The sequence below is a fragment of the Anneissia japonica genome, unplaced genomic scaffold (genome assembly GCF_011630105.1).
Source record: "Anneissia japonica isolate Jap-2015-1 unplaced genomic scaffold, ASM1163010v1 scaffold288094_len592898_cov174, whole genome shotgun sequence".
Lineage (NCBI taxonomy): Eukaryota > Metazoa > Echinodermata > Crinoidea > Comatulida > Comatulidae > Anneissia > Anneissia japonica.
The window spans coordinates 137,919-163,515 of NW_022737020.1; the positions used below are offsets into that span (position 1 = coordinate 137,919).

The window sequence follows — 25,597 nt, forward strand, 5'->3', positions numbered from 1 at the left end:
GATAAAACAGAAAAGAAAGGAGTAATATTGAAATGTATGTAGAATTTAGTAGAAAAAATAGAGTGAAAAAATTAATAGACGGATATAAAATCAGAAGTAATAATGGAATAGAATTAGATGGAAATTTTAATAAAACAGAATGGAATATACTCGAATCGTAGAAAAGGATCTAATATAAGGAGATGAGATAGAACAGAAAAGAAAGAAGTAAGACTGAATGTAGGCCTAATAGCAATAACATAGAATGGGATTTAATATTATAATTGAGTGGAATGGAGAGATGAAATACTTACGTAATATTTATGTTAATTGGGAAATGTTAGGCTAACGCCTTTAAAACCCCAATCACACTTTCGGCAGCATCAGCATCTCTCGGAAATATGATCTGTATGACTCTTTCTCTATGAGAAAAAGTCCAAATCCGCACGCCAGTGATTGATTTTCTTCAGACTTATGGTATATTCCTCGGCCACTGACATTCACGAAAGTGAATGGTTTGGTACTGCTGGCCAGCATTCCCAATGCTCTTTTGATCCAGGATGTTGGTCTGCATGTTTGACTCTGCCAATCTTTTCCTGTAGCTCAGTGTCATTGAAGATAAAGGCTTGGTGACTCTTCTGACTATCTCAAGCCGACTTTATCTCAGCCCTAGAACCCAATCCTTCGAGGTGTGGCTGCACGGACGGGTTCAATCTTTTTCTGCATCTGTAGATTGAATAAGATTGTTTCCCATCGTGTAAACCACCTCGAGGTTGAGTTTTCTCCCATATGCATGATTTTACATATTCGGAATAAATTTTCAGCAACCAGGCCTCAGATAATTTAACCAGCGAGTCAATGTAGTACTAAGCAGTCATTATGGAAATTAGCAGGAGCAATTAACTTAGTTTCATCGGCGTACGTCTGCGAGTGTTTGCATCAGTTGTTGGATTCGCCCTCCCCGAAACCAAAAATTGCCTGTCTAGGCATGAACTGTTTTATACAAAATGTTGTATTAAAATGCCTTCCTAGCGTATTTTCAAGAATTAATTCAGTATTACTTTACTATAGGAATATTATACTAATTTAGGCTTGTTTTAACAACCCAGTCTTAGCTTTTTTTCGACACAATCATCAGGGGTCAATGGTGTCGATTTTTCATGGAAAGGTGGATAAAAATAATTGTAATTGGTAGAAATTCTGGATATTAGGTATTAGGAATATCATTCATGCAATAATATGCAATATTAACAATTATTATTATTGTTATTATTACTATTGTTATTATTATTATTTTCATATTGTGATTATTATTTAATATTATTAATAATACTCTATTATTATTATTTGTGTTATTATTATTTTTATTATTATTATTGGAATACAATAGAATTTAATTTAATAGAATTGAATTGAATAAAATACTACATAGATATATATTTAAAAACATAGTACACTTACAGTTATTGTGGTTAAGTGATTGACTTCGTCTAGTTTATCTACACTGAGTGTTGCTTTGTTGACCACAGCAGCATGTAATAGAATACGTTTCGCCTCCTCACCGCGACCATGAGCAAGTAGCCACCTCACTGATTCGGGAATAATCCTAGTTCGGAAGCAACAGAATGCAACACCGTACCATTAACATATTTAAGGCGTAAAATCACCAGGAATACATTTTATAAATACATCCTCTGTTAAGATTTAGATCTGATAGGATTTAGAGGGTTATCCCCGATATCAACTTTTGACTCTGTGCCTCTTGCCCGGCCACTTGGTTTTCCATTTGTTTATGGTATCAAATAAATCAATTTACTGTAAATGCAAGAAACAATTTTCTACGGGAATATTGTATTATATTTTATAATCGGTTTGCTCTTGAGTGATTTAAACATTATAAGTGTCCATTTAGATAGAGTACAGTTTTTATTCTATTATGACCAGAACTCATTATTCATGTTATGATTGTTTTTCTGCAACCTGCCAGAAAAAAAGTTCAATGATAATATAGATATATAAATAATATATGTAGTATATACTTATAAACTAAATAAAACAGAATAATTTATATATTGGAAATAATATTCACAACAATTGTCCTTGCTTTTTTAATCTTCTTGATTTTCTTATTAATATTAACTTATTTAGCAAATTTAATTATGTAAATGTATTGCTTGTTTTCATACTGTAGGTCTTCATATTTGTCAACGCTTTTTTACTTTTATTAATCTTTGTATTAATGGTTTTATATCTCTGTATTTTTACTCTATTGATTCCATTGTAAGCGTTTCATTTAAATCTTGAATTGTACTTTGAGCATTTGTAAACCGGAATAAATAAAACATAATAATAATAAATAAATACATAAATAAATAAAAGAAAATACACATTGTATACGCAACTAGGTAGCTTAACATCTTGTGATATTATACAATAGTATTCCATTAATATTGATTGACTTACCAGAGATACGATAATGCAAATGAAAATATTATGCAAAGAAAAATATCCAACTTTCTCCAGTCCTTCACAAAAGAAGCAATTGAGGGCATAATCATGGCAGCTATTGGGTACCCCAGATAATATAGAAGTCCAAGTGTACCTCGTTTCGACGGCCCAACGAGTTCGGTTACTGGTGAGAGGAAAACACATATTCAGTTGTAACAAACATTCGAAATACGAGTGTATGAAGTTATTTTTTCACAATTTTCGCAATACATTATATTAATCACACACATTAATCAAAGTCATTATGGTAGTATAATATCTGTGATCAGTTTTAGCATTGTCAAACCTTGGTGTTTGTTTGGTCCAACTTTTCTGTAGACGTAATGTCTTCTTCGATGATCAGTGAATATTTTTTGAAATACATCATAAATAAATTTTAGATCTGCTTCGCTACAAGCAGGAAAATTTAGAACTAATGTTTAAGTTTACTGTGCTTGCGCAAATACTCTATGCTGTGGCGGTCGAATTATTTTGTACAATGGAATGAGTTAAAATTCGTCTGTAAAAATTTTAATGTTCATCACGACTTCGAGTTCCAACTACGTATCCAACTTATGAGGAAGTTTGTTAATGGACCTACGTTTTGACAGACAACCAATGGCTGATAACAGCTTCTCCGATAATGGACTATATGTCTATGTTTAAAATAATTTTGACCTAGGTTCTGCAGTGTACCCATGCTCCTTAATGAGGAACCTATTTTTGTCATTGTCACTTCTACAACCAACCATGCAAAGAGCCTCGTTTCTTTTGAATTTATGAAATATTCTAAAGTTTATTAAGAAAGGTATTCAGCTCATGCCATGGTAGGATGCACTACAAGTATTGTCTTTTGAAAATATGTTTATATGTTTATCAGTTGAAATTATTGTCACGCTCTATTTTGTTTGATGTTTTAAATTGTAGCCTAACTTTGGTCATGGTATTGTTTTTATCATTGGATGAAAATAGACCTATTCATGAATACGGTGCATGTACATTGCAAGTAGTAAACCAAAGTGAAGCAATTTTACTGGTACCCATCGATACATATGGGTACACTGAAGTAATGTAGATAAAGTGATTTTCACATTGTCGTATCTGGTGGTGCGGAGATGTTCCCCAGTCACACCCTACCCCCTCCCCACCCACCCAACTCCATAGCTTTGTGTTAAAAGATTGAACATTTTTTATTTGCTTCTTTAAAAAGTGGTCTGGAATTAGAGTCTCAGAATAAGTGGGATCTCGAATGGACGTTTCCGCTAAGCTCCGCCCCTCGGATATTGTTGCTAAGGTCCCACAAAACGGCAGTGTTAAAACATACGCGAACACGTGCGTTTTTGTGGGACAACACGTGTGTTTGTAAGACGCGCGCGCATTCCTAGCACTGTTCTGATTAGTCAGTTAAGTTTGATTGACACTCCGGAATGGTCTATTGGCAATGTATCTTGCTTTTAGACAGTTTAGCACACTACCAGATGTACAACCGCAACCGGTTTGAGGGGTTTTGCAACGGTTGTGGTTTAAACATTTTTTAAAGTTATGTTTTTTTCATTTTAAATTATTTTTAAATTGCTTTGCATTGTGAACGGAAGCCTTGCTCATCGCATTCTTTAGCCGGCGCTATCATTCACCGTAGTCAATTATAGTATATTAGGGACGTGCTTATACTTTCTTTTTGCTATGTTCTTTGCAACGTATTGGATGCAGCAATTATTGATTACTATGCAGATACAAAACAAAACTGCCGATTATTTGATGTTAGCACACAGGCCTACTCACATAGGCCTATAGTATTGGGATTAATTCTTGTTTTGAAAAGCAGTTTTGCCTTGCATAGAGACAAACTTCAACATGGTTTACAATATCCAACAAAACTTATGTGCATAGATTTAAATTGCTTTGAAATAAGCATTATTCTGATTCTGGAATTTTCAAAAATTCTAACAATTTTAGACTTGGATAGTGTTTCTTGCTACAACACTACAATGGTAATTTGTTCAGAATACTGGCGATTATCCTGAGTTGAGTTGATTTCACCTCCTTACAAACCCCACACACACCGTACCCTTCATGGATATGCTGTCTCTTATACACATCTAGATGTGTATAAGAGACAGGTTTAGCACACCACCAAATGTACAACCGCAACCGGTTTGAGGGGTTTTGCAACGGTTGTGGTTTAAACATTTTTTAAAGTTATGTTTTTTTCATTTTAAATTATTTTTAAATTGCTTTGCATTGTGAACGGAAGCCTTGCTCATCGCATTCTTTAGCCGGCGCTATCATTCACCGTAGTCAATTATAGTATATTAGGGACGTGCTTATACTTTCTTTTTGCTATGTTCTTTGCAACGTATAGGATGCAGCAATTATTGATTACTATGCAGATACAAAACAAAACTGCCGATTATTTGATGTTAGCACACAGGCCTACTCACATAGGCCTATAGTATTGGGATTAATTCTTGTTTTGAAAAGCAGTTTTGCCTTGCATAGAGACAAACTTCAACATGGTTTACAATATCCAACAAAACTTATGTGCATAGATTTAAATTGCTTTGAAATAAGCATTATTCTGATTCTTTATATTATTATCATCATCATAACAGATCACCAACAATAAGGTACTAGAAATCAGTGGCATGCAATCTATGTTTACTCTATTAAAACAACGTAGACTTCGATGGCTTGGTCATGTGTACAGGATGGAAGATTCCCGAATTCCAAAAGCTTTACTATACAGTGAAACTGCTCAAGGGAATAGACACTTTGGAAGGCCAAAACTAAGGTTCATGGATGTCTGTAAAAGAGACCTTATAGCTGTTGGGATGAACCTGAAAACATGGGAAGCAATAGCCTGTGACAGAGAGTCTTGGAAAGTAAGTGTAGCTGATGAATTAGCATAATTTGAGAAAGATTACAGAAAGGAAAATGAAGAAAGAAGAGAAAGAAGGAAAAGGAAGCAGCATACAACAGATTATGACGTAGTGCAAACTCTAGATTGTCGATATTGTGGTAGAACTTGTTCTGCTAGAATTGGTCTTATTAGTCACGAGAGGGCTTGTAAATGGAAGTTATAATGAAAATGAAATTGAAGAAAATTAGTTAATCAATTTAATAAACATAAAATTAAGCTCTTAAAATTTGCAAAATTAATAAGTGAAAAGTCATATTTTCCAAAAGTGCCTTTCTATTTGAGAAATTGTATCCATAGTTGTTTGTGACTGACGGAGCCAATGATGATATCATCATAATCATCATCATCATCATCATCATCATCATTGTGGCCGTCGTCGTCGTCATTATCGTTATCCTCATCATCATCACCGCCACCATCATCATCATCATCATCGTCATCATCGTCATCATCATTATTATTATTATTATTATTATTTATATCTACTACTATTCTGGTTTGACCTGAAACAAAGTGAATGAATTATGGCAGCGAACTTGACTATTGGTTAAGTAATTGATGAGTAAATATTTTAAAATTGTTTGATAAAAAGATAAAATTCGAAAATTGTTACGTTGACCGTTGTTTGGTGACATGATACAACTATATATATTTAAAGTTGTCTCAAGTTGGGCAAAGCAATTTAACAAATCATTTCTTCCCCCATGAAGTGATCTCATATATATCTTTTGTACGAGTTGAAGCGCTGGTAATCCTATGACTTTAACAGTATTTACAATATCCAGCAAATCTGTAAGTGTATAGATTTGAATAGCTTTGGAATAAGCTTTATTATGATTGTTTAATATCTTGATTTTTATTATTACTACAAATATTTTGATTGTATCATTTCTCTGGACTTAGGCGAACTTGACTATTTGTTTAGAGTACGTAAATACCTGACAGAGTAAAGCTTTAACACAATTTAATGAAAAAGATATAATCCAAGATTGTTGATGTGGCGCGACAGAGCAATTTAACAAATTCTCTTTCACCCATGGGTAGGCCTACAAGTACATCTTTTGTTCGAGTTTAAGAGCTAGTAATCTAAGGACTTGGTGCTTACAAATAATATTTCAACATGTTTACAAACGATCCACACCTTATTATAGCGTGATTGAATAATGAAGAATTGGTTTGTTATATCTATACTAGAGAATATTAAGCATGGGCCTATGTTGCTTTGACTTTATGATAGTCCAATAAGAGACCTAGTAATTTACAATTAAAGTGGTATTCCAAACAGCATGCATGGATTTGGTAATCTGTAATGATGTAAGGCAAATGTTATTTCATATTCAGTCTTCGTCAACATCGGTTTAACTTACGGTACTTGTAATCGACATATGAAAGAAGTATGAGCTATCGGCCAAACTGATATTATCTACAGATGTTATATAGGCCCTACCCAGGTAATTTTATGTTACGTTTATAGAACAATAAACACGTATTTAGAACGTAATTTCATAACTAAATAAGGTTGCAACCATGGGCAGATCGAGAGATGTCCGAAAGGGAGCCGAAAGTGGGGCCGATCGAGATAACACTACCCTAGGGGGATCCGGGGGCATGCCCCCCGCGAATTTTCCCGCGTTTTCTAGACGCCCGAAAATAGCCTCTGAGGCGTTTTGTTCGATTATTTTTTTCTTCTATTTTTTTTCTATTTTATCTTTCCAAAAAGGGGCCGGCCCAGCCCTCCTCCTTAAATCCGCCCCTGGTAATGTTGCTGCAACGTTGTGTCAACGTTATTTTCTGACACACCAACCACAACGGTCGCGAACATTATAATAACTTTCTGTGTTTGCTGGGTATAGATGCATGCTCTGTATCGATTGGTATAATTAATCAATCCACTTTGTAAAAGGTCATGCAATAGGTCGATTGTACTATCTACAAGTTGTATGTATTATTTCCTATATAGGTCTATTATCTTAGGATGTGCACTAAGTTTACGTAAAAAATAGTTTAAATGTCACTCCAAAAATTGGCAGAGCCATTTTATTCACGCTTTTATTTAAGCAGCATTAAGAATAATGATGATGTTTAAAAGCAAAACGTAGATTAAAATGGCCTTGTCTATATTATAATAGTGTAGTTTTAGATAGCGCACATATCCATTTAATGTAAGATGCTCAGGGCACTTGATATGTGGACTAGGAACTCGATCAACGAGTTTCTTCGCCCTAAGGGTACCTTCGTGTCTGTGCTACCCGGTACCAGCAACTCTCGTCGTTATCTTACTAACTCGTATTTTGGACAGGGGAATGGGAATTTTCAAAAATTCTAACAATTTTAGACTTGGATAGTGTTTCTTGCTACAACACTACAATGGTAATTTGTTCAGAATACTGGCGATTATCCTGAGTTGAGTTGATTTCACCTCCTTACAAACCCCACACACACCGTACCCTTCATGGATATGCCTCTGCCACTGTGATGTTTGCCTTGGAGTGCTTTATTTAAATAAATTTAAAAAAATATTTGATTTTTAGAAAAAAAAAATTAAAAGGGAGTTTCAGGAGTGGTGGTTATAATTTTTAAAGGATCGGTTTTCTTTCTCGTTAAATTTGCAGTCCCAAAGTGCCTGCATTTATGTTTCAAACATGCTGAAAATGTTAATAATTAATTCATGAGCTCTCCATCAATGACCGAATTTGAATGAAAAGACTACTCTTCACGCGATTGTATATAATATCCCTTAACTAACTATGCATGCAATGCATCTATTTTTCCTAAGTCATCATAATTTTAAGTGAGATATTTTTTAAAAATCTATCATTTGAAACGAAACGCAGGTATACCGCTTTGGCGACATGTATAATGCTAGAATGATCGTTTCATTATGAATTAGGGACTCATTTTTATCCTTTTAAAATGAGATATTACTATTATTACTGTATTAATTATACATATGAAATATTGAACAAATGGTAGAAAACAATCGATTCGACAAACTGTGATCTCATTATATTAGGGATAACACCTTACCGTAAATCAATCCAATATTGACTAAAGAACCCGTACAACCGGTAAAAAACTGTGACACTGCGAAGACAGGAAAACTGTTGACTGTAGCGGCCAACAATCCAGCACCAACTAGAATTAAAGTATTAATAAATAAAACGGGTTTGCTGCCGAATCTGTTCGCCGAAACCCCAATAAGCAATGCACCAATTGGCCGGCCTAGCATATGCACAGTTTTCGATAGTTGTCTTTGCCATAGTTTATCGCAGACAAGATCCCACTACAAAAATAAAGAAAAGAAAGGAGATTGATTTATCAGCCAAGGAAAGACTCAGTAATCACACAAGAAAAAGTAGGCTCCTTTATTGACATGTTTGTAGACGTTCATCTGGTTTGTAGTAATTATAAGAACAAATAAATAAAATATAAAAATATTCTATCTTTTACTTTATTGACAGTTAACATTTAAACATTAAATATCATATGTATCTTTGGTACTGTATGTTAAAAATTGTCTTCAACATTTCTAATGTATTTGGAATTGTGACCTATTATATATTTAACCCTAATTCTGTCTCTTATACACATCTAGATGTGTATAAGAGACAGGAATACGTTAAGACGCGAACAAGGAGGAGTCATGTCTTTCTTTAAAACACTGAACAATTTGATAGAGAGGAGCAGTTGAGAGAGTCAAAAAGAAATCCAGTCGAGTGAGAGGAGAGCGGTACCTCAGCCCGAGGGCCCGTGGCTCTGGCCATTCCATCAGAGTACTGTTCCAACTTAATTCTAAAATAAGCTATTCAATTTAATTTTTCTTCCTAATGCATATACAGTAATATAGTTTATGAAAAATCCACTTACCTCAGCTACAGGCGTTGAGTGATAAATTGATTGGTCGTACACCCACCCAAGATCACATTCGGCAATTGTTGCGTTGCCGTCGCTTCCGTTTGATAAAACGACCCGCAGACATCTATCTGCAGTGTAGCAAGTGCTATTACTGGAAATCGGAAATGAGTCACAAAGCGAAGTTTGCGTCCTCGGAACATATGTTTCGTTCTGAAAGCTTCGGCAGTAGTGATCGGGTGCTGTGCTGGTTATAACCGTGAACACAACGATAAATCCATCGATAATCGACAGGAACACCAGCAGAACGAAGAACCTGCGTTGATAACTTCCAAATTCACCGATTGACTTTAAGTATCCGTCGATGTCAAAAGAGGTAGGCCGACCATACTCTTTGACGTCACCTTCGGGATAAAACATAATAAGACAAGTTGAAAACCTGTGATACGGACTGAAGTTTATCCCAAAAGTTGAATGAGAATAATTATAATAACGGGAAAGCAAATAATACCTTCCTTTTATCCTTTAGCATAGCTCTTGTTATCAAATTAAGATATTAGTAAAATGTAAATCAGCTGAATATATATATATATATATATATATATATAATTATATTATATATATATATTTATATATAAAATAAGTATGATTGCACAAAGTAAAATGATTATATGACTTAATGTATATACGAAAAATATAACATAAAAATAATTAAAATTGTAAAATACAATTAATACGATAGTATGTAGGTATTCGCTTAAGTCTTTAAGAATGAAAGTGCTTTTTCCGTGTATGTAAAAGAGCCATTTTGCTAACTTCGGTAATTTTTTCGCTAGTTTGGGAATGTACTGAGATTTCAGTACGATAACACTTCAGATGGAGCAAACCATCACTCCTATGATATTTTTCTGACACAAACAAATATCGGAAACTGTTTTGTTTTGTTGGTGTGGTGTTTTTACGGGAACTTAATTTTCCATTATGCCTGTATTTTCCCTTTCCTCTAGAAATACATATTGTTGAAGCTTGGTCGGATCCTGTGGTGTTGTATCGTACCAATGTGATCTACTGTATTGAAGACTACCAAATGTATACGTTTGTTTGGCTATTATTCAAAATTATAATTTTAGAGGTTTTCTCATCGGATTCGCTCTTTCAAAATGCTCTTGAATACGATTTCTTTTTGATATATAAAGCCACAGAGGGGAGTTGAAAACATCATAATAGGAAGGGGCGAGCGTTACGGTGAACAAATTTGTGTTATTCTGGCTTAATAATTGCAATACAATGTACGGACATTGAGGTATTTTATGGCACTGGATTGGGTTTTTTCGGTGAACACCAAGAATAATCTGCACAAAAGAAAATCAAAACTACCGGTGCTCTTTTCCAAAAAGGGTACCGTACTTCATTATTCGTGTACACGTTCTTTAACATGTACATCCATATTGCACACTGGACAGTGGCGCTTAAACGCAAGACGGTACAGTACATAGGCCTACTTTACAGGCTGGCAGGGCCAGACTAACACAAGGACTTTTGGGGCGCCAGCCCCTATTCCCACAGGCCTCAATGGGGGAAAATAGGCCTCCCGAACCCCAGGAAAATCTGGTTTTATAATTTAGCCACAGAGTATCATCATCGTCATTATCTGTCTTATCATCTCCATCACCAACATCATCATCATCATCATCATCATCATCATCATCATCATCGTCATCATCATCATCATCATCGTCATCGTCATCATCATCATCAGTAATATTATCATCAGTTATTATTATTATTATTATATTATTATTTATGTATTGGTATACTATTCGTCACATGATTATTATCATTAGGCCTATATTAGGCCTATTACTACTTAATATTATTTATTATTTACTTCATCATGTTCATCATCATAATATTCTCCATCGTCATCATTGTGTTTGAATCAGAGCTGATCTAAATTTATCGTCATCATATCGTCATTGTTATTGAACAGGTTTTTGTGGAACCATCTTGCTGTTTTTGAATTATCGTTTTGTTCAGATTTTTAATTCGTAATTAATAGTTTCCTTTGGTATTAATTTTGGTTTTTCAGCATACTTGCAATGACAGTACCAATAGTAATTACAGAACGTTAATTAATTATAATCTGAGCATGTGCAGATCAAAATACAAACTTTAAAAGCTGAACATGATAGTAAAAAACGCAAATAAAACGCCTGGAAGATGACATCGGATACGAATTCATCGTACGACCGTCGTGCGAGAAAAATTCAACTCGGCTCAATGTTTTTTTTTTTTCTCTTTCGTGGCGTAACCACCACCTTTATTCAAACAATCAGTACAGTACAGTACAATATTTCCTTCTATATCGATTTTTTTTCATTACCTTCATGGCATTACTGTTTTTTTTTTTTTATATATATACAACCAGTAACGTGTATAATCGAATAAAGGTAATTTGGAACTAAATATAATTTAAATTGTTTAATAGAATAATTTTTTTTTTATATCACATTATACGGTATATCATTATAATATAACATACTTTATTTAAATAAATAAATCCTTCAGCACATCGGAAACGCTTCCATTACGGTTTGGTTCCGATGTGAATGCCGCTAAATAGGCCTATTTTACAAATAAGTAGGCCTTTTTTTTTTACAAACGTTATTCCATTGTTTCTTTTCATATTTTTTTAAAATATTTTTGATATTAAAATATAACTCTTAATTAATTTTATATACTTACAAATATTTTTCAATTTAATCCAAATAATTCAAAATTAGTACAATGATAATAATACTATAGATAACAAAATAAAACTCATTCAAGTATAACGTTCCATTCATAATTATTTTCTTTTACAAAATTCTTAAATATAATCCATGCATTTTTACAAACAGGCTTACCTAGCTCTGTTAAAACTTTAATTTTGTATATTGCAAATACTGCAGTGGAATATATCTCATGTACCTATCTACACTTTATAACAGGAGGTACTAGCTGTTGTTGTTGTAGATAATATACTAACATTTAATAACATCCAAGAAGGTCACAGTTAGTTACACAGTGACGTACATCACATAAGTCCGTGAATTTCATAGGCCTACCGTAGGTAAACATAGAAAGAGCAATAATAGTAAAACTCGAGCGTCACGACATTGCGAAGTGTCTGCTCTTGTTCCTCGTATCGTACTCACTCGAGTCAATCCGAGATGGCCCGAGTGAAGTTTCATTCAAATGTTTCGTACGGGAAAAAATCGCTAGCGGTATCCGGATACGCTAACGGTTAGCAAGCGCTATCGGTTAGCAAGTTGAGCGCGTTTCTATCATCAACCAATCACACGTACTCGTTTACAATTTCCAGTTTCTTATTGGCCAGTGATTCGATCATCATATTCTTGGTATCCGGATCGGAATTTTCTGGTATGGACGCACGGCAACTAACGGTTAGCAGGATCCGGATCCTGCTACCGTTAGCTGCCGTGACGACTGTCGGGTGCAGTGAGTGCCCCGCTGAAGGTATTATCAGTAGGCCTATATCGAATGATACAATTTTTTTGAATCACGTATTTTATTATTGCTCGTATGTACCATTGAGCACTGTGATGATAGTGTTTTCGCATATTTTCATCATTATAACATATAAACTTCCCTCTTAAACACAGCCTCGTTCCCCGTCACGTGCGCGCACAATTACAATGATAACTTGTCCGCTGATACTGCTGATATTTTTTAATTGAAGATGATGAAGATAATTACGATGTAGATGGTGGTGATAATGACGATGGTGAGGATATGTTGATTACGATGATGATGATGATGATAATGAGGATGATGATGATGATGAATGCAATACTAAACATAATGACATCTTGTACCTGTATGCAAGTAGCTGCGGAAATACCGCTAATGAGTGGATAAAAATGATTTGTTTTTATTTCATTACACATTTTCTCAGCTGAGCTGAGCCAACCTCTGCCTTTTTCAATTGCAGTAAAAATGTTAAAAGCCTTTTTACAGGGCAATCTCTTATACAGAAAGATAGAACTAGGCCATATTTATAGTATTATTTATTCATTCATCAATTCAATTTTATTGTTTCAGATTTCAATAAATCCTGCAAATTATACACATATACAATAGGTATTCTTATATATGCCTCAGCACTGTGTGCGCTTAAAGTTCGCACAGGTGAACTATGGTAATACGGCATTTACGAGTCTCGGTTATTATTCGTTGTCGTAGGCCAACCAGCTAGTAGTAGTAGGCCTAACAAACACTTGTATTTGGATCAGTGGATAACAGCTATGAAATTTCGTTGGCTAATTCGGGGTCCCAGATCTTAAGGGGCATGCACCGGGATATTCATTAACATTTTCCCCTGAATCGATAGGGCGGGGCCTGAGAAACAGAACGAGAAAAGGAGAACATAAAAATATGACCGGCCCTAACAATATCCTAAACGCCAAAGTCGTCTCCCATTGGATCAGTACAGTGGCGGTGCTACGGGGGAAGGGGGATGCAACCCCGTCTTGGAGAAAAAAAAACACAATTAGTCGGGGAGAAACAAAATTATATGTATTTTATACATATTAATAGACTCCAAAATCTATTAAAAGCCTTTGAAACCTCTAAATTGTCATATTTTTTAGGGGGTTTTCCTCCCCGGACCACTTTACAAAGATTTTGAGCTACGCCCGATGACGGCCACTTGTCTCGTCGGCGACCCCCGTCGGGCAAATCATGGCGCCGCCCCTACATTGGATTTTTCCTGGATTCATCCCCCGGGGTAGTAGGGCCCGAAGAACCTTTAGCCACTCTCATAATTACGCAACTGTGTAATACAACGGTTAGCCGTTACCAAAATGACAGAGAGGATGCGCTCATACACAGCACTTCCTGGTAAGTTGTTCATTGATTATATTATGCACAGGTAAATACAGCAGTGCTGGCAACCATTATGTGTGCTGACAATAATCTCATCTACAATATTAAATTGACTGGGAGCAGGCGTTTTGTCACTGTGAAATCTCAAACTGACGTGTTTTGCTTTCCAGTACTGGACACGGGTTTGGACCCGGGTTTGGACCCAGGGTTGGACTGTATTTATATTTGTTGATAAGATGCGTTTATTGAATTGTAATCATGTATGGCCTAGTCAATAAGTTTTTATATAGCAATTATTTTTTTGTTTTTAAAGCAATATTTGCTTTTCTCTTTTAATGTAGTGGTGTATTTGTTTTAAACACATGATAAACACATGATAGTACCAATTATGAGTTCATTAACTAAGGTCAGTATTAAAAACTAACGTACTGTTTACATAGGCTGTAAATATGCTATTGTATTTAGCATCAAAATGTTTAAAACATATTCAGAGCCACTGCTGTAAAGTGGATCGAATCAAGCAACAAAAAAACAAGATTTTTATTATATCTACTTGTTAACAGGCTAATGCTGTTCTAAAAACTGTAGACCTACATCACATTTTAGCAATACTTGTCACAAAATAAATACTCAGTTGAAGGTTTTTGTTACAGAACGGCAGAATCAAACTCTCATTATATATTATAATATTCTCTGCTTATCCTGTATAAACCGGTTCTTTAAAGCATTACATCTCATGTTAAGCTTTCTTATATGATCGGAGTTTAGTTAATGAACTCAATGAGATAATAATAAGACTAGCACATATTAAACTAATTGATATTTCTGTTATAAAGTTTATGTCTTGTTTTTTAATCACGAAGTCCAAAATGCAACTGAATACAATACACTATATATGGAATTATGATAATCGCATCTTGACGCTACACTCTCCAATATGGTAACTGGAAAAAGTCACCGTTCCACAGTTTCTGCTTGCCTGGATGTGATCACCATGGTAACTAATACTATACTAATAATTATGTTGAAATGACTTACGAGGCTTATACTATTAATTGTAAACAATGTCTTGAATACTATTTTTATAAATGTTCTGTATCAGCAGATTCAAACGTGGCATTATCATTGGCACAGGAATAAATGGCAGCTGCCTATATTCAATCTATCAACCGGCGCGTCAGGGTTAATGAACGGTACTGCCAAACTTAAGCAATACAAACGGTAATGAACAATTTCCTGCACAGAATTAAACACACTTACAACTAATCTTTTGAAGTCATATTTGTTTAGGTACTACTACTCACTAATTTAATTATAGAGTAAGGCCTAATATTATTAGTATGAATTTTATTAGTATGACTGCGTGCTGTTTACAAGCTTCGTTTTTTTTTTTTTTTTTTTTTTTTGGTTACGACACTTGTTACTATATGATTTGCGCGGTGGAAAAAATTTATTATGAAATCGATATTTTTGGAAATATTGAATTTTAAAGAGAATGCCCACGCAGCTAATAGGGCCTAATCTTTTTTTTTTAACATTCGCTACTACAGAATTGTATGCCATTATATTATATCAGCATGTAAGCCTACACCCGCCATTTACAATGATGATGCAAAACAAGTCTTTCTTATCGGATTTGGATTGGAGTCTGTAAGAAAAATAATCTACGTTTCTCACGCGATTTGAACCCAACATCGTGGAATAGAAGACAACGAACATCATAAATCACCATGGACAGCAGATTCACTATATCGTTTTCACTTTTAACACAAAAATGCTTTTATCATGCTTACGGAAAATCCCTATTGATCAACTCACCAGAAAGCTTTCCATCAGATGACATAGCTGATTGGAACAACACAACCACTATCAGCCAACTAATCCACAAAAGGTGTTGATTATTGCATTTCTTTAGTATTTCATATACAGCAGACTATATTAGTAGGACCTATAGTTTTAAAGCAATCCTCAACCTTCACCTACCAGTAAATCATCCAACCTCGCGACTGAGTCCTTTGTTTCGAGACTATTCACTTAAAATATAAAAAATACTGACTGAGGGCGTGCGACACTTTTCGTGCGGAAATAGGCTGGACTCCACAGTCCGGACTAATTGTCGGATATTGTAGTTGTTATTTATGAATTTTATGAAGCTGTAAAATAATAGTAAAATTCAGTGGCGGATTCAAGGGGGACACAGCCGATTTCCCCCCCCCCCTAATTTTTTTGAAAATAAAAAAGAAAATTCTTCTCAAATTTTGAGTCTGTGCCATTTCCGACCATCTAGAGGTGCCATAATCATATTTTTTAGTATAGATTTTCCATCTGTGAAAGTTCTTCTGTGGGCCCCCTTTATTTCGAATTCCTGGATCCGCCATTGGAGTTAGCGCATATTAGAATTGTATGTGTTTTAATTTCGAATAAATAATCAATTAATTAATCATTCAATCAATCATTAATTTATTAATTAATCCATATTTAGGCACATGCCTTAGTAAACCCTATCAGTATTTAAATGTTGATTATGTGGTGTAATTCAACACACCGACAACAATGTGTAGCAACATATCAGAACTAATTTCGATTATGATTAAAATTAGTTTAGGATGCTTCAGCGAATTCATAGTTCAATGTACACACTAACGTGAAATAAATTAATGTATGAAATTAGCTGTAATCTTTCCAATGATTTATTATATATAAATTTTTTCTATTTATTCATTTTCTGCTGATTAATCTCTGTAATAAGAACGTATAATACATACAGTACTCCAAGTATTGAAATGCACGCCATCGTGTATCTCTGTAATCAACCCACATCTTAGGACAACTTGCCAGTTGAATGCAAAATAAACCAAACAAAACCAAAAACAAAACAAAACAAAAAACAAAAAAAACAAAAAAAAAAACGATGTGAGTTTTATATCTGCAAATCCTCAAATTCACTATACGAACTATAAAAATTATAACGCTTTTTATGCGTCTCTCTGAGTGTTGTAACGTGACAAGATGTATGTCAGTAAGATGTCTTTTAGTGGTATTTTAACGAGTAACACGCGTACAGCTCATCCTTTTCCTTTTAAACTAGCAATTTATGCCAAATCTGAAGTCATATGTTCACAATCTCTTACTCAGTTGGTTTAGCCACATGGTGAGGATGAATAATGACAGTTTCCAGAAATTGTTGATGTTTGAAATTGATTTTCTTGCTTCGAACAAGGCTGATCCATTTGTAGAAGTCTCGTGAATATACGGTACACTGTAAAAACAGTGTGGAGATTTAAGCGCAAAGCTTGTGCAATATTGTCCCGTTTTTGGTGACGCGTTTAAAAGCAAACGGATTTAGATCCTACCTGATCTTGACGCGTTTAGAATTAAATGTACTTAGGTATTTGACATAATGATATCAATTACCTAAGCACATCTAATGCTAAACACCTCAGGTTAAGGTATATCTAAACACGTTTAGCTGCCTTTAAAACGTGTCAACCATAGACGGGACAACATTGCGTGGAGCTTTGCGTTTAAATCCTCCACGCTGTTTTTACAGTGCAGCCTATCTTATAGTGACTCTAAACTGGTCGAAACCAGATTACCTCTGACTTCAGCTTACAGTAATAAATTGAAATGTGTTATTATTTCGAAAGTAGACACACGCTTGGCTTAGCTAGCGTATAATATTAATCATGTTCGCTATCAATATTAATAATATAATTTTTTTCTTAGTATTTTATTATAGGAAAGTACTATGATAGTTCCCTACTGTATAATTAACATAAAGAAGATTATGAAGAAAGAAGAACGCATTTCGCCACATCTATTCGAGAAATTAAAATATAAAGTAAATATTTGATTTAAAAATTTATTAGAAGTGTAGTACAGTATTATGTATTGTAGTTAGTAGACCGTATGTCTACTTGGTTGTTTTAATTATTATTACTCCTTTGTTTAATGCTCTTTGTTATTAGCATGTTTCTTTGTCTCCTTACAAATATTCCCTCCATCTCCTTCTATCCTGTCTCTTATACACATCTAGATGTGTATAAGAGACAGGCTCAATGCATTGTTCATATGGCTTTGTTTACAATGGCTTATATAATAATTTGGGTCATGAAATGTTGAGGTTCCTTTAAAACACTCTTAACAAATGATTTTGGTTGGATAAAAATGGCAAAAAATAAGAAAACTAAATTTTACCTTTGGGATGATGTTGTCTATGGAGGCTGAAATTACTGTTAAATTCCCAATCGGAAGACTCAGAAATGTTTGCCATTGCTGAAAATGATGGTAGTGATTGGTAACCATATTCACTTGCGAACCGGGGCTTCTCATAAATACTCACATTCCAACAGTCTTCAGAATAGTTGTAGTAATGAACTGAAAAAAATGTAGTTAAGGGGGTTTTTTGTAAGGGGCGGTGGGATCGTTGTATACAGTAAATGATGCTTATTTTATAACCAAGCTTAATTTTCTTGCTGGTGGCTCTCTTTGGGCTGTTTTGATTAATATGAAATAACGCTTAACGGCATACTGTAGGTCCCTGTATAACAAACTCACCACCACTATACAAACGGTCTTTGGGGCCACTCACCATCACCATATAAACTGTCTCTTATACACATCTAGATGTGTATAAGAGACAGATGTTATACTGATACACATCAACACTGTGACCAACAGACTTCCTTTTTTGCATGCCGGAAGGTACCAGCTCACTTCCTGGAGCACATACCATGTTAAAACTACATTACTAGGGATGAACTTGCAAGATGGTATGCACTCTACACGCCATCACATTGGAGGTGGGGGGGGTGGGGGGAGAAGCAGCTAGCTTAGTCTGCTAAACTGGTGGCAGCCACCGTGTGCACACTGAAACACTGACATTTGTATAACCTTGGTTCTGTTTGTGATTGCCGAATAAATATCTTCACTTTCAGATACACATTTTTGTTCTGACTTTATTATGTAGTAGTTTTAGTCTATACTCTTTACAGTATAATAATAATAATAATAATAATAATAATAATAATAATAATAATAATAATAATAATAATAATAATGACATTTAAGAATATTATTTGTCATATACTCTGTAATAGTACCTATCTTGTATATCGATTACAAAGTTTGTGTGGAGGCTTTATGAACATTTAAAATTATACAAACACACCTTATATTCTGTAATAAACTTTTTCTTGTTTATATGTGCGTGTAATGTGTTATTGCTGGAAACATATACATTTTAAAATTACTATAAGTTACGTATCGATCCACTTGTGTTATTACTTTATGTATTTAATACTTATTGCTTCATCAGCCATCAAGAGCTATTATCCACCATACACACAATAACAATTGCAATACAACAATATATACAAGAGGTAATTTGTTTATGCTTAACCATAATAGGGCCTACATAAACGAATGCTGTTCTAATATCTGAAGGAGAGGATGTGGTGGGATTTCGAGAAAAGGAACCCCTGGGGCCAGAAAGCCAATCGTACAGGAGGACAGTGCAGACCACCTCAGCTGCATCGTGCTTGGGGCTGAAGTTAGAAGATTTGTGTCTGTGGCACTACTTGTATGGCCGGAAAAGGCACTCCTTTTTTTAATTTTTGCACTATATTTGTTGATCCTATACGTGACTTTTACTTGTGTGTGTTGTCTTTTCCGTGTGTATTTTTGGGGTGTATGTGGTATATGTTTGTGTCTTTATGTTCCCTAACTTGAAACAACTGTAATTTTGTAATACTAATTATTATTCAGTCGATACAAGTGCCAGTATAACTTTCTCTTCGTCTGGGGTCCCCTTGTACGCATGCCCTTTTCCATATAATTCAATCCCGCGTTACCATTATTTCCATACATTATAAGGCTTTAGTTTAAGTTTATGTTATTGGATTTTTTTTTTTTTTTTTTTTTTTTTGGAAGAAATTAATGTCGATTTGATGATGATAATGACGACGGCGACAACGAATACGATGATAATGATGATGAAATTTGATTAAACTGCTTCTGACTATTATACTTTAGTGAGAATGACCTTATGTAGAGAAACAGATCAGTGGTGTCTGTAGGGGTGGGTGGGTGCGCCTCCTCCCCATAAAAGCTTCCCCAGTCGCCCCTGCCCCAACTGGAAACGTTCAAAGCAAAACAATTACGGTAAAGTAAATCACCGTTACTTTGCGAGCTAGCGTCCCTTCACTTGGATATGATAATGATAAAAAGTGGTACTTTTTATCATCAAAATCATTAACATTATTATCATCATCTTCATTAACGTCATCATAATCAATGTCACTGTCATTATTATCAACACCATCATCATGATCGTCATCTTTATTATTACCATCGTCATCTTTATATCATTATAACGTAGTTGTCATCGTTTTCGTCGTCATCTACATTATCACCATCTTGTCGTCATCGCTCGTCATCATCATAATCATTATTATCTAAGTTTTCTTAATAATAATGCAATTGAAGTTACCATTATAATTATCATTTTTTATTTATTTTTTATGACTAGCACCATCATTTTATTATAAATATCACCTTATTTGTCATTGTCTTTCATTATCATCAAAATCAACATAACAATCTTCATCATCACTAAACTATGTCGTCATAGTTATAAGCATCACCCTTTATAATCCGTCGTTTTATCTTTACACGTTTATTATTACTAGTAGGCCTATCATTCATTCATTATCATCATCTTCATCGTAATCGTTATCATCATTATTTTCACCATCGTCATCATTATCATTATTATCATCAAAATTACCATTAAAATCAACACCATCATTATCATCATCCTCAGTATTATCATTATCATCATTGTCAAAAGCATCATCGCGTTTACAATTTCCAGTTTCTTATTGGCCAGTGATTCGATCATCATATTTTTGGTATCCGGATCGGTATTTTCTCGTATGGACGCACGGCAGCTAACGGTTAGCAGGATCCGGATCCTGCTAACCGTCAGCAGCCGTTTGAGAACATACCGTAGCATTAGTGATTGTTGACATTCCAACATGTTTTGGCCATTATCTCCGAAACGAGATTGCCGATGAGTGACTATTTGGCTTGTCTTTGCATTCTTCTTCGTTTTCAATCAATGTCTAATAATGCATTATGTGTAATGACTGTATAGTTTTCATTACTTCTTTTGAAATTGAGAATTTAATCATATTTCGAACCATGATAGTTTTTCTTTAGTTGCATGCCTATATTTTGAATACGACTGTACTGTATATATTTTGAATGCATATAATGAATATTAAAAAACAAATAAGTTAATCACACAATATTGGAAATAAATCTTGAATAAATATGATAATAGGAAACAATACATGATAAATAAGTTAAGTTCAATACAAATAATTTTAAAACATTTGGCCTATATACAGTTGCATTAATAAGTTTAAAAGTTACAGTACGGTACGAAAACACAAATATATTCGTTTTAATTGCAATTTAATGCTTTATCCACAATTTAAAGTGATTAATCATTACTAATCAATTATTCATTATTTTATAGATATTGAAATTTTAAATTTAAATTTAACCATAAACATATTCAGGAAACCTACATAGAACAGAAAAATGAAAAAAAAAGTATTGAAGAGTTATCAAAACAACCAAAACGAATGTATTAAAAGAGTATTTGGCTTACAAATGCTATGATTTAAATTTCTTTATTTTATTTTTATTTTTGTGTCACAAGGAGACATCAAAACTAATTTTGATAATTGACTTTCAAATTTGCAGTGTCAGAAAGTCGGAACAGTATTAAAATGTACAAAATTGAACAGCTGTCTTTCTATGCAGCCCAACATGTTGTCGTGGTTTTTACTGATACATATATAATTTGTTTTTCGCTACTAATACATTTTGGGACAATTCTTTTCACGTGTTATAATATCTTACATTGAATGGTACAACCTCATTGCACCGTAAACTCAATCTGTGTAGTTGCCTGCGATTTACCTGGCAGGTAAAGTTTTTAATTTGAAATAAAACGATGCAATTTCAAACTTACTAAGGTATGGTGAAAGTAATGAACTTAATGTTTGGCTAATTGAAGGTGGCACATTGACGACTTCCAAAACCCTGTTTAGACTATCAAATTGTATTTGACAAAAACATGTGATATGCCTAAATATGGTCATGATGACATCACATCATGACCATATATAGGCACATCATGACTGTCAAAGGAAATTTGATAAGCTAGACAGGGCTTTGATGCCACACTGCAATGACCATGTATCTGAATTATTAACCATAAAAAGACACACTACCGTATATATGACTATAATAGACCTATTTTTGTTATATTAGACCTATACGTTTTGTCATCAGGTATGATACATGGAAACGACAAAATCCCAATATGTCGACAGCTGTTGTATACCAATCTAGAATGCTATATAATTTTTTTTTCTATGCCCACCTCTTTCAGAGTTTACACTTTAATGTTCCTGTAGGCCTAATGCCTGGTTTCTATGATTGCTTTCTGCAACGCTGATTATCGGTTGAATCGAACAGTCGAAACACTGTAACGACAGTGTAGCAATGTTATATAGGGCTTAATTTTGTAAATTCGGCCACATACCGCAACCAGGCGCGCGCAATGGATCATTTTTTAATGACGATCGGATCAGTCTGATCACGCCACGTACGCTGTCAAGCCCACACAGTGTGGAAATGGACAAAACGAAAAATCCAGAAGAAACGGGGGTAGTTTCCGATGTTCACGGAATGGCCAAACGTTTAAGGAACACTGAAAGAACAAAAATTAAAGACCTTCATAGGTCAGTGGACTAGGTGAATGACTTATAACTCAAAGACAAAATAAGGAAAGACGAAAGACGAAATTGCTTGCAGAAATTGTGACCTGGTTTACACTGAGAAACTAGTGCAACTTTCAACACACCAAACAGGACATCTACAATAATAACAGATTCGGCCTCATTCATAATTCAGCTACAACACATAACGTATCGCAATTAAACCATGTACCCACTGGGACGCAAAAATAAAAACTATTACTGTACTAAGGAAACTACAAGGTTCAACAGAGTTTGAAAGCAAATAAACATTATTATACGAACCAAGACGAAATTGGACCCGAATACCCCACATATTATGATGACGTACATTCAATATGAAATTACTACAAACTAGTTGTTTTGAAGATATGAAACGCCTTGTGTTGTGGGTGAAAGGTCAGTATAGTCAATTTTAGTGATTTTAAATATTGTACACTGCATGAATGCCATGTCGATTTTACTAGCAGTGTTGGGAATATTATAATAATAACTACAGTACTTTCAATATAAGTGCTACATCTAAAATTATAATGCAATTATGAATGTGTGTATCACATGCACCTGGAGGCGTTATGTGTAGCCGGGGTCGTATCTAACGAAACACAGTATTGTACTTTTTGTTTCATTATGTATATTAAACACGTTGATATAACAATTACCATACTAATTATGTATATCGTCGCTGACATACGCCGATATTTTCTTGTAGTTGATAGATATCGTTATTGTAATTTGTATATATCTATTGTTGGGTTTCCTCTGCCTACTAGTATACAATGCTCTTTTTATCAAATTATATTCCTATGTTTGCTTTTCATGCATAATTTTTAATATGCCTACAGTTACAACTGATTCTTGTTTTACTAATGACTCCAAGACGTCGTCTTCGTCAGTAGGTAATCATAACGCAGATGTTACCATATACAATGTTGGACACGTATCTAATGCATCATGTTTAAAGTGCAAAGATCCTGAACTCGCCGTTTTCGACTGGCTTCGATGCTGTTCACGTGGCAGAATGCATGATCATAGCGTGTGACAGTCTATTCAACGTCATTGCATGTTGCTATCGCTACAATTTTGTTCTTTTATTGCTTCAAAACTGTCATAATAGATGCTGCTAATTATGAATTTATGTTGCCACCAGCATTGCTATATAGAATATGATGTCTAGGATTCGAGCATATTGTTATAATTCATCGCCTGGTGAAAATGAGCTAATTCAATGTAGAGTTGAAATCACTTAAAACACGTCACATGTAATTATCTGGTTTCGTCGGTTGTGTAACATGTTTGAAACAGTGGGATAATCAAATGGATCTTTGGAGTTTCATTCGAAAGATCCGGTTTAACTCAGCACAAACACAAAACATTCGCGAACGGTGTAGTAATTAAACAGAGCCGTAACTACCGCAGGTTCAGGCGGACCATTGAACCGGGGCCCCGATCTCCAGGATCCCCTTATAAACAATCTAATAAACCAATGATCGATAGTATTTATCTTTATATAATATTGCATAGGCCTATTTATTAATAATTTTAAAATTGTTTACTTTAAAATAATCAATTATACATGCACTAACTACTGGTGGTTCAGTGAACCGAGGCCCCGGTGGTTTAAGAGTCCCGGGACAAAAATCTATAAGTGAGGTTCAAATTGTACTGTAAATGCCCCTTTCACACATTCACGATTTTTGCTACGATTGAAAATCGCAGTCGTTTTGTACTAAATGTCGTTGTCAATTGTAATTCATCGTAGCGTATCGTACGAGTTTCTTAACGTTGTCGTCGTTGTCGTGATGGCGTCTTGTGCATTCGTAATGGTCACAGACCTAGAGTAGCAGCTAACATAATATTGCAGGTTTTGAACATGGTGAAATATCAACCACAATGGCGAAAACGACAACATTCAAATATTCGTAAATTGCGCCCTTTTTGTAACACGATTAGTTAATAGTTAAATCAAACAGGCGTCTTGGTAAATCGTATTAACGTCGTGCTTCCGTCTTCGTAAAATTGTAGTGACGTCGTAACACAGTCCTGGTAATTCGTAGTAAGTCGTTACAAATGTTACCATTGTCGTTACTCTATCGTTATTCTTCGAACGTAGCAATGTAGTCGCACTGCCTTAATACATCTTGACAAAACGTAAAATGTTTTGAGTACGAGTCATTATTTTAGGCTAGAGCAAGGTTTTAGAACTTTTAAAAACCGTGCTCTATCGTACCAAAAACCGTGAATGTGTGAAAGAGCATGAGACAACAACTCTAACGTATTTACTTGTATGCCTAATTCAAAAGACAATTAATAGGTTTATTAATTAATGCATATGGTAGTATACCCCGTGTATAATTCAACACATGTTTTATTTAATTAGGCCTACATCTTTATTATAATCTATTTCACAATACCTGTATAATAAGCCTATAGTCATTGTTATTCATATTGCATTATATAATGTGTTCGTGTTTCTAGCATTCATGGAGGAATAAGCATCATATATTCCATCTAGTCATGGCATTGATAAAGAAATTTAGAAACAATATTTTTCTATAATTTTTTCCAATAACTGTCTTATTTACATTATTTAAAAAACTAATTGTGACTTATATTCATTATTTTGGGTGTTGATCTT

General features: G+C 34.4%; 1 protein-coding gene across 3 annotated transcripts in view; it reads right to left on the minus strand.

Annotated features, from left to right (window-relative positions):
• The window catches only part of LOC117117064 (solute carrier family 22 member 3-like), a 44,919-nt gene that overhangs the window by 11,704 nt on the left and 7,618 nt on the right, over positions 1–25,597 (minus strand). For 2 of the 3 annotated variants that reach the window (XM_033261254.1, XM_033261252.1), the window contains exons 2-5: positions 9,254–9,642; positions 8,414–8,669; positions 2,443–2,611; positions 1,441–1,585 (exon numbers count right to left, since the gene is read on the minus strand). In XM_033261254.1, the coding sequence (XP_033117145.1) occupies positions 1,441–1,585; positions 2,443–2,611; positions 8,414–8,669; positions 9,254–9,642 (959 nt within the window). Of the gene's footprint in view, positions 1–1,440; positions 1,586–2,442; positions 2,612–8,413; positions 8,670–9,253; positions 9,643–15,943; positions 16,142–25,597 lie in introns of those variants that run through there. The other variant, XM_033261253.1, reaches the window with a different exon arrangement.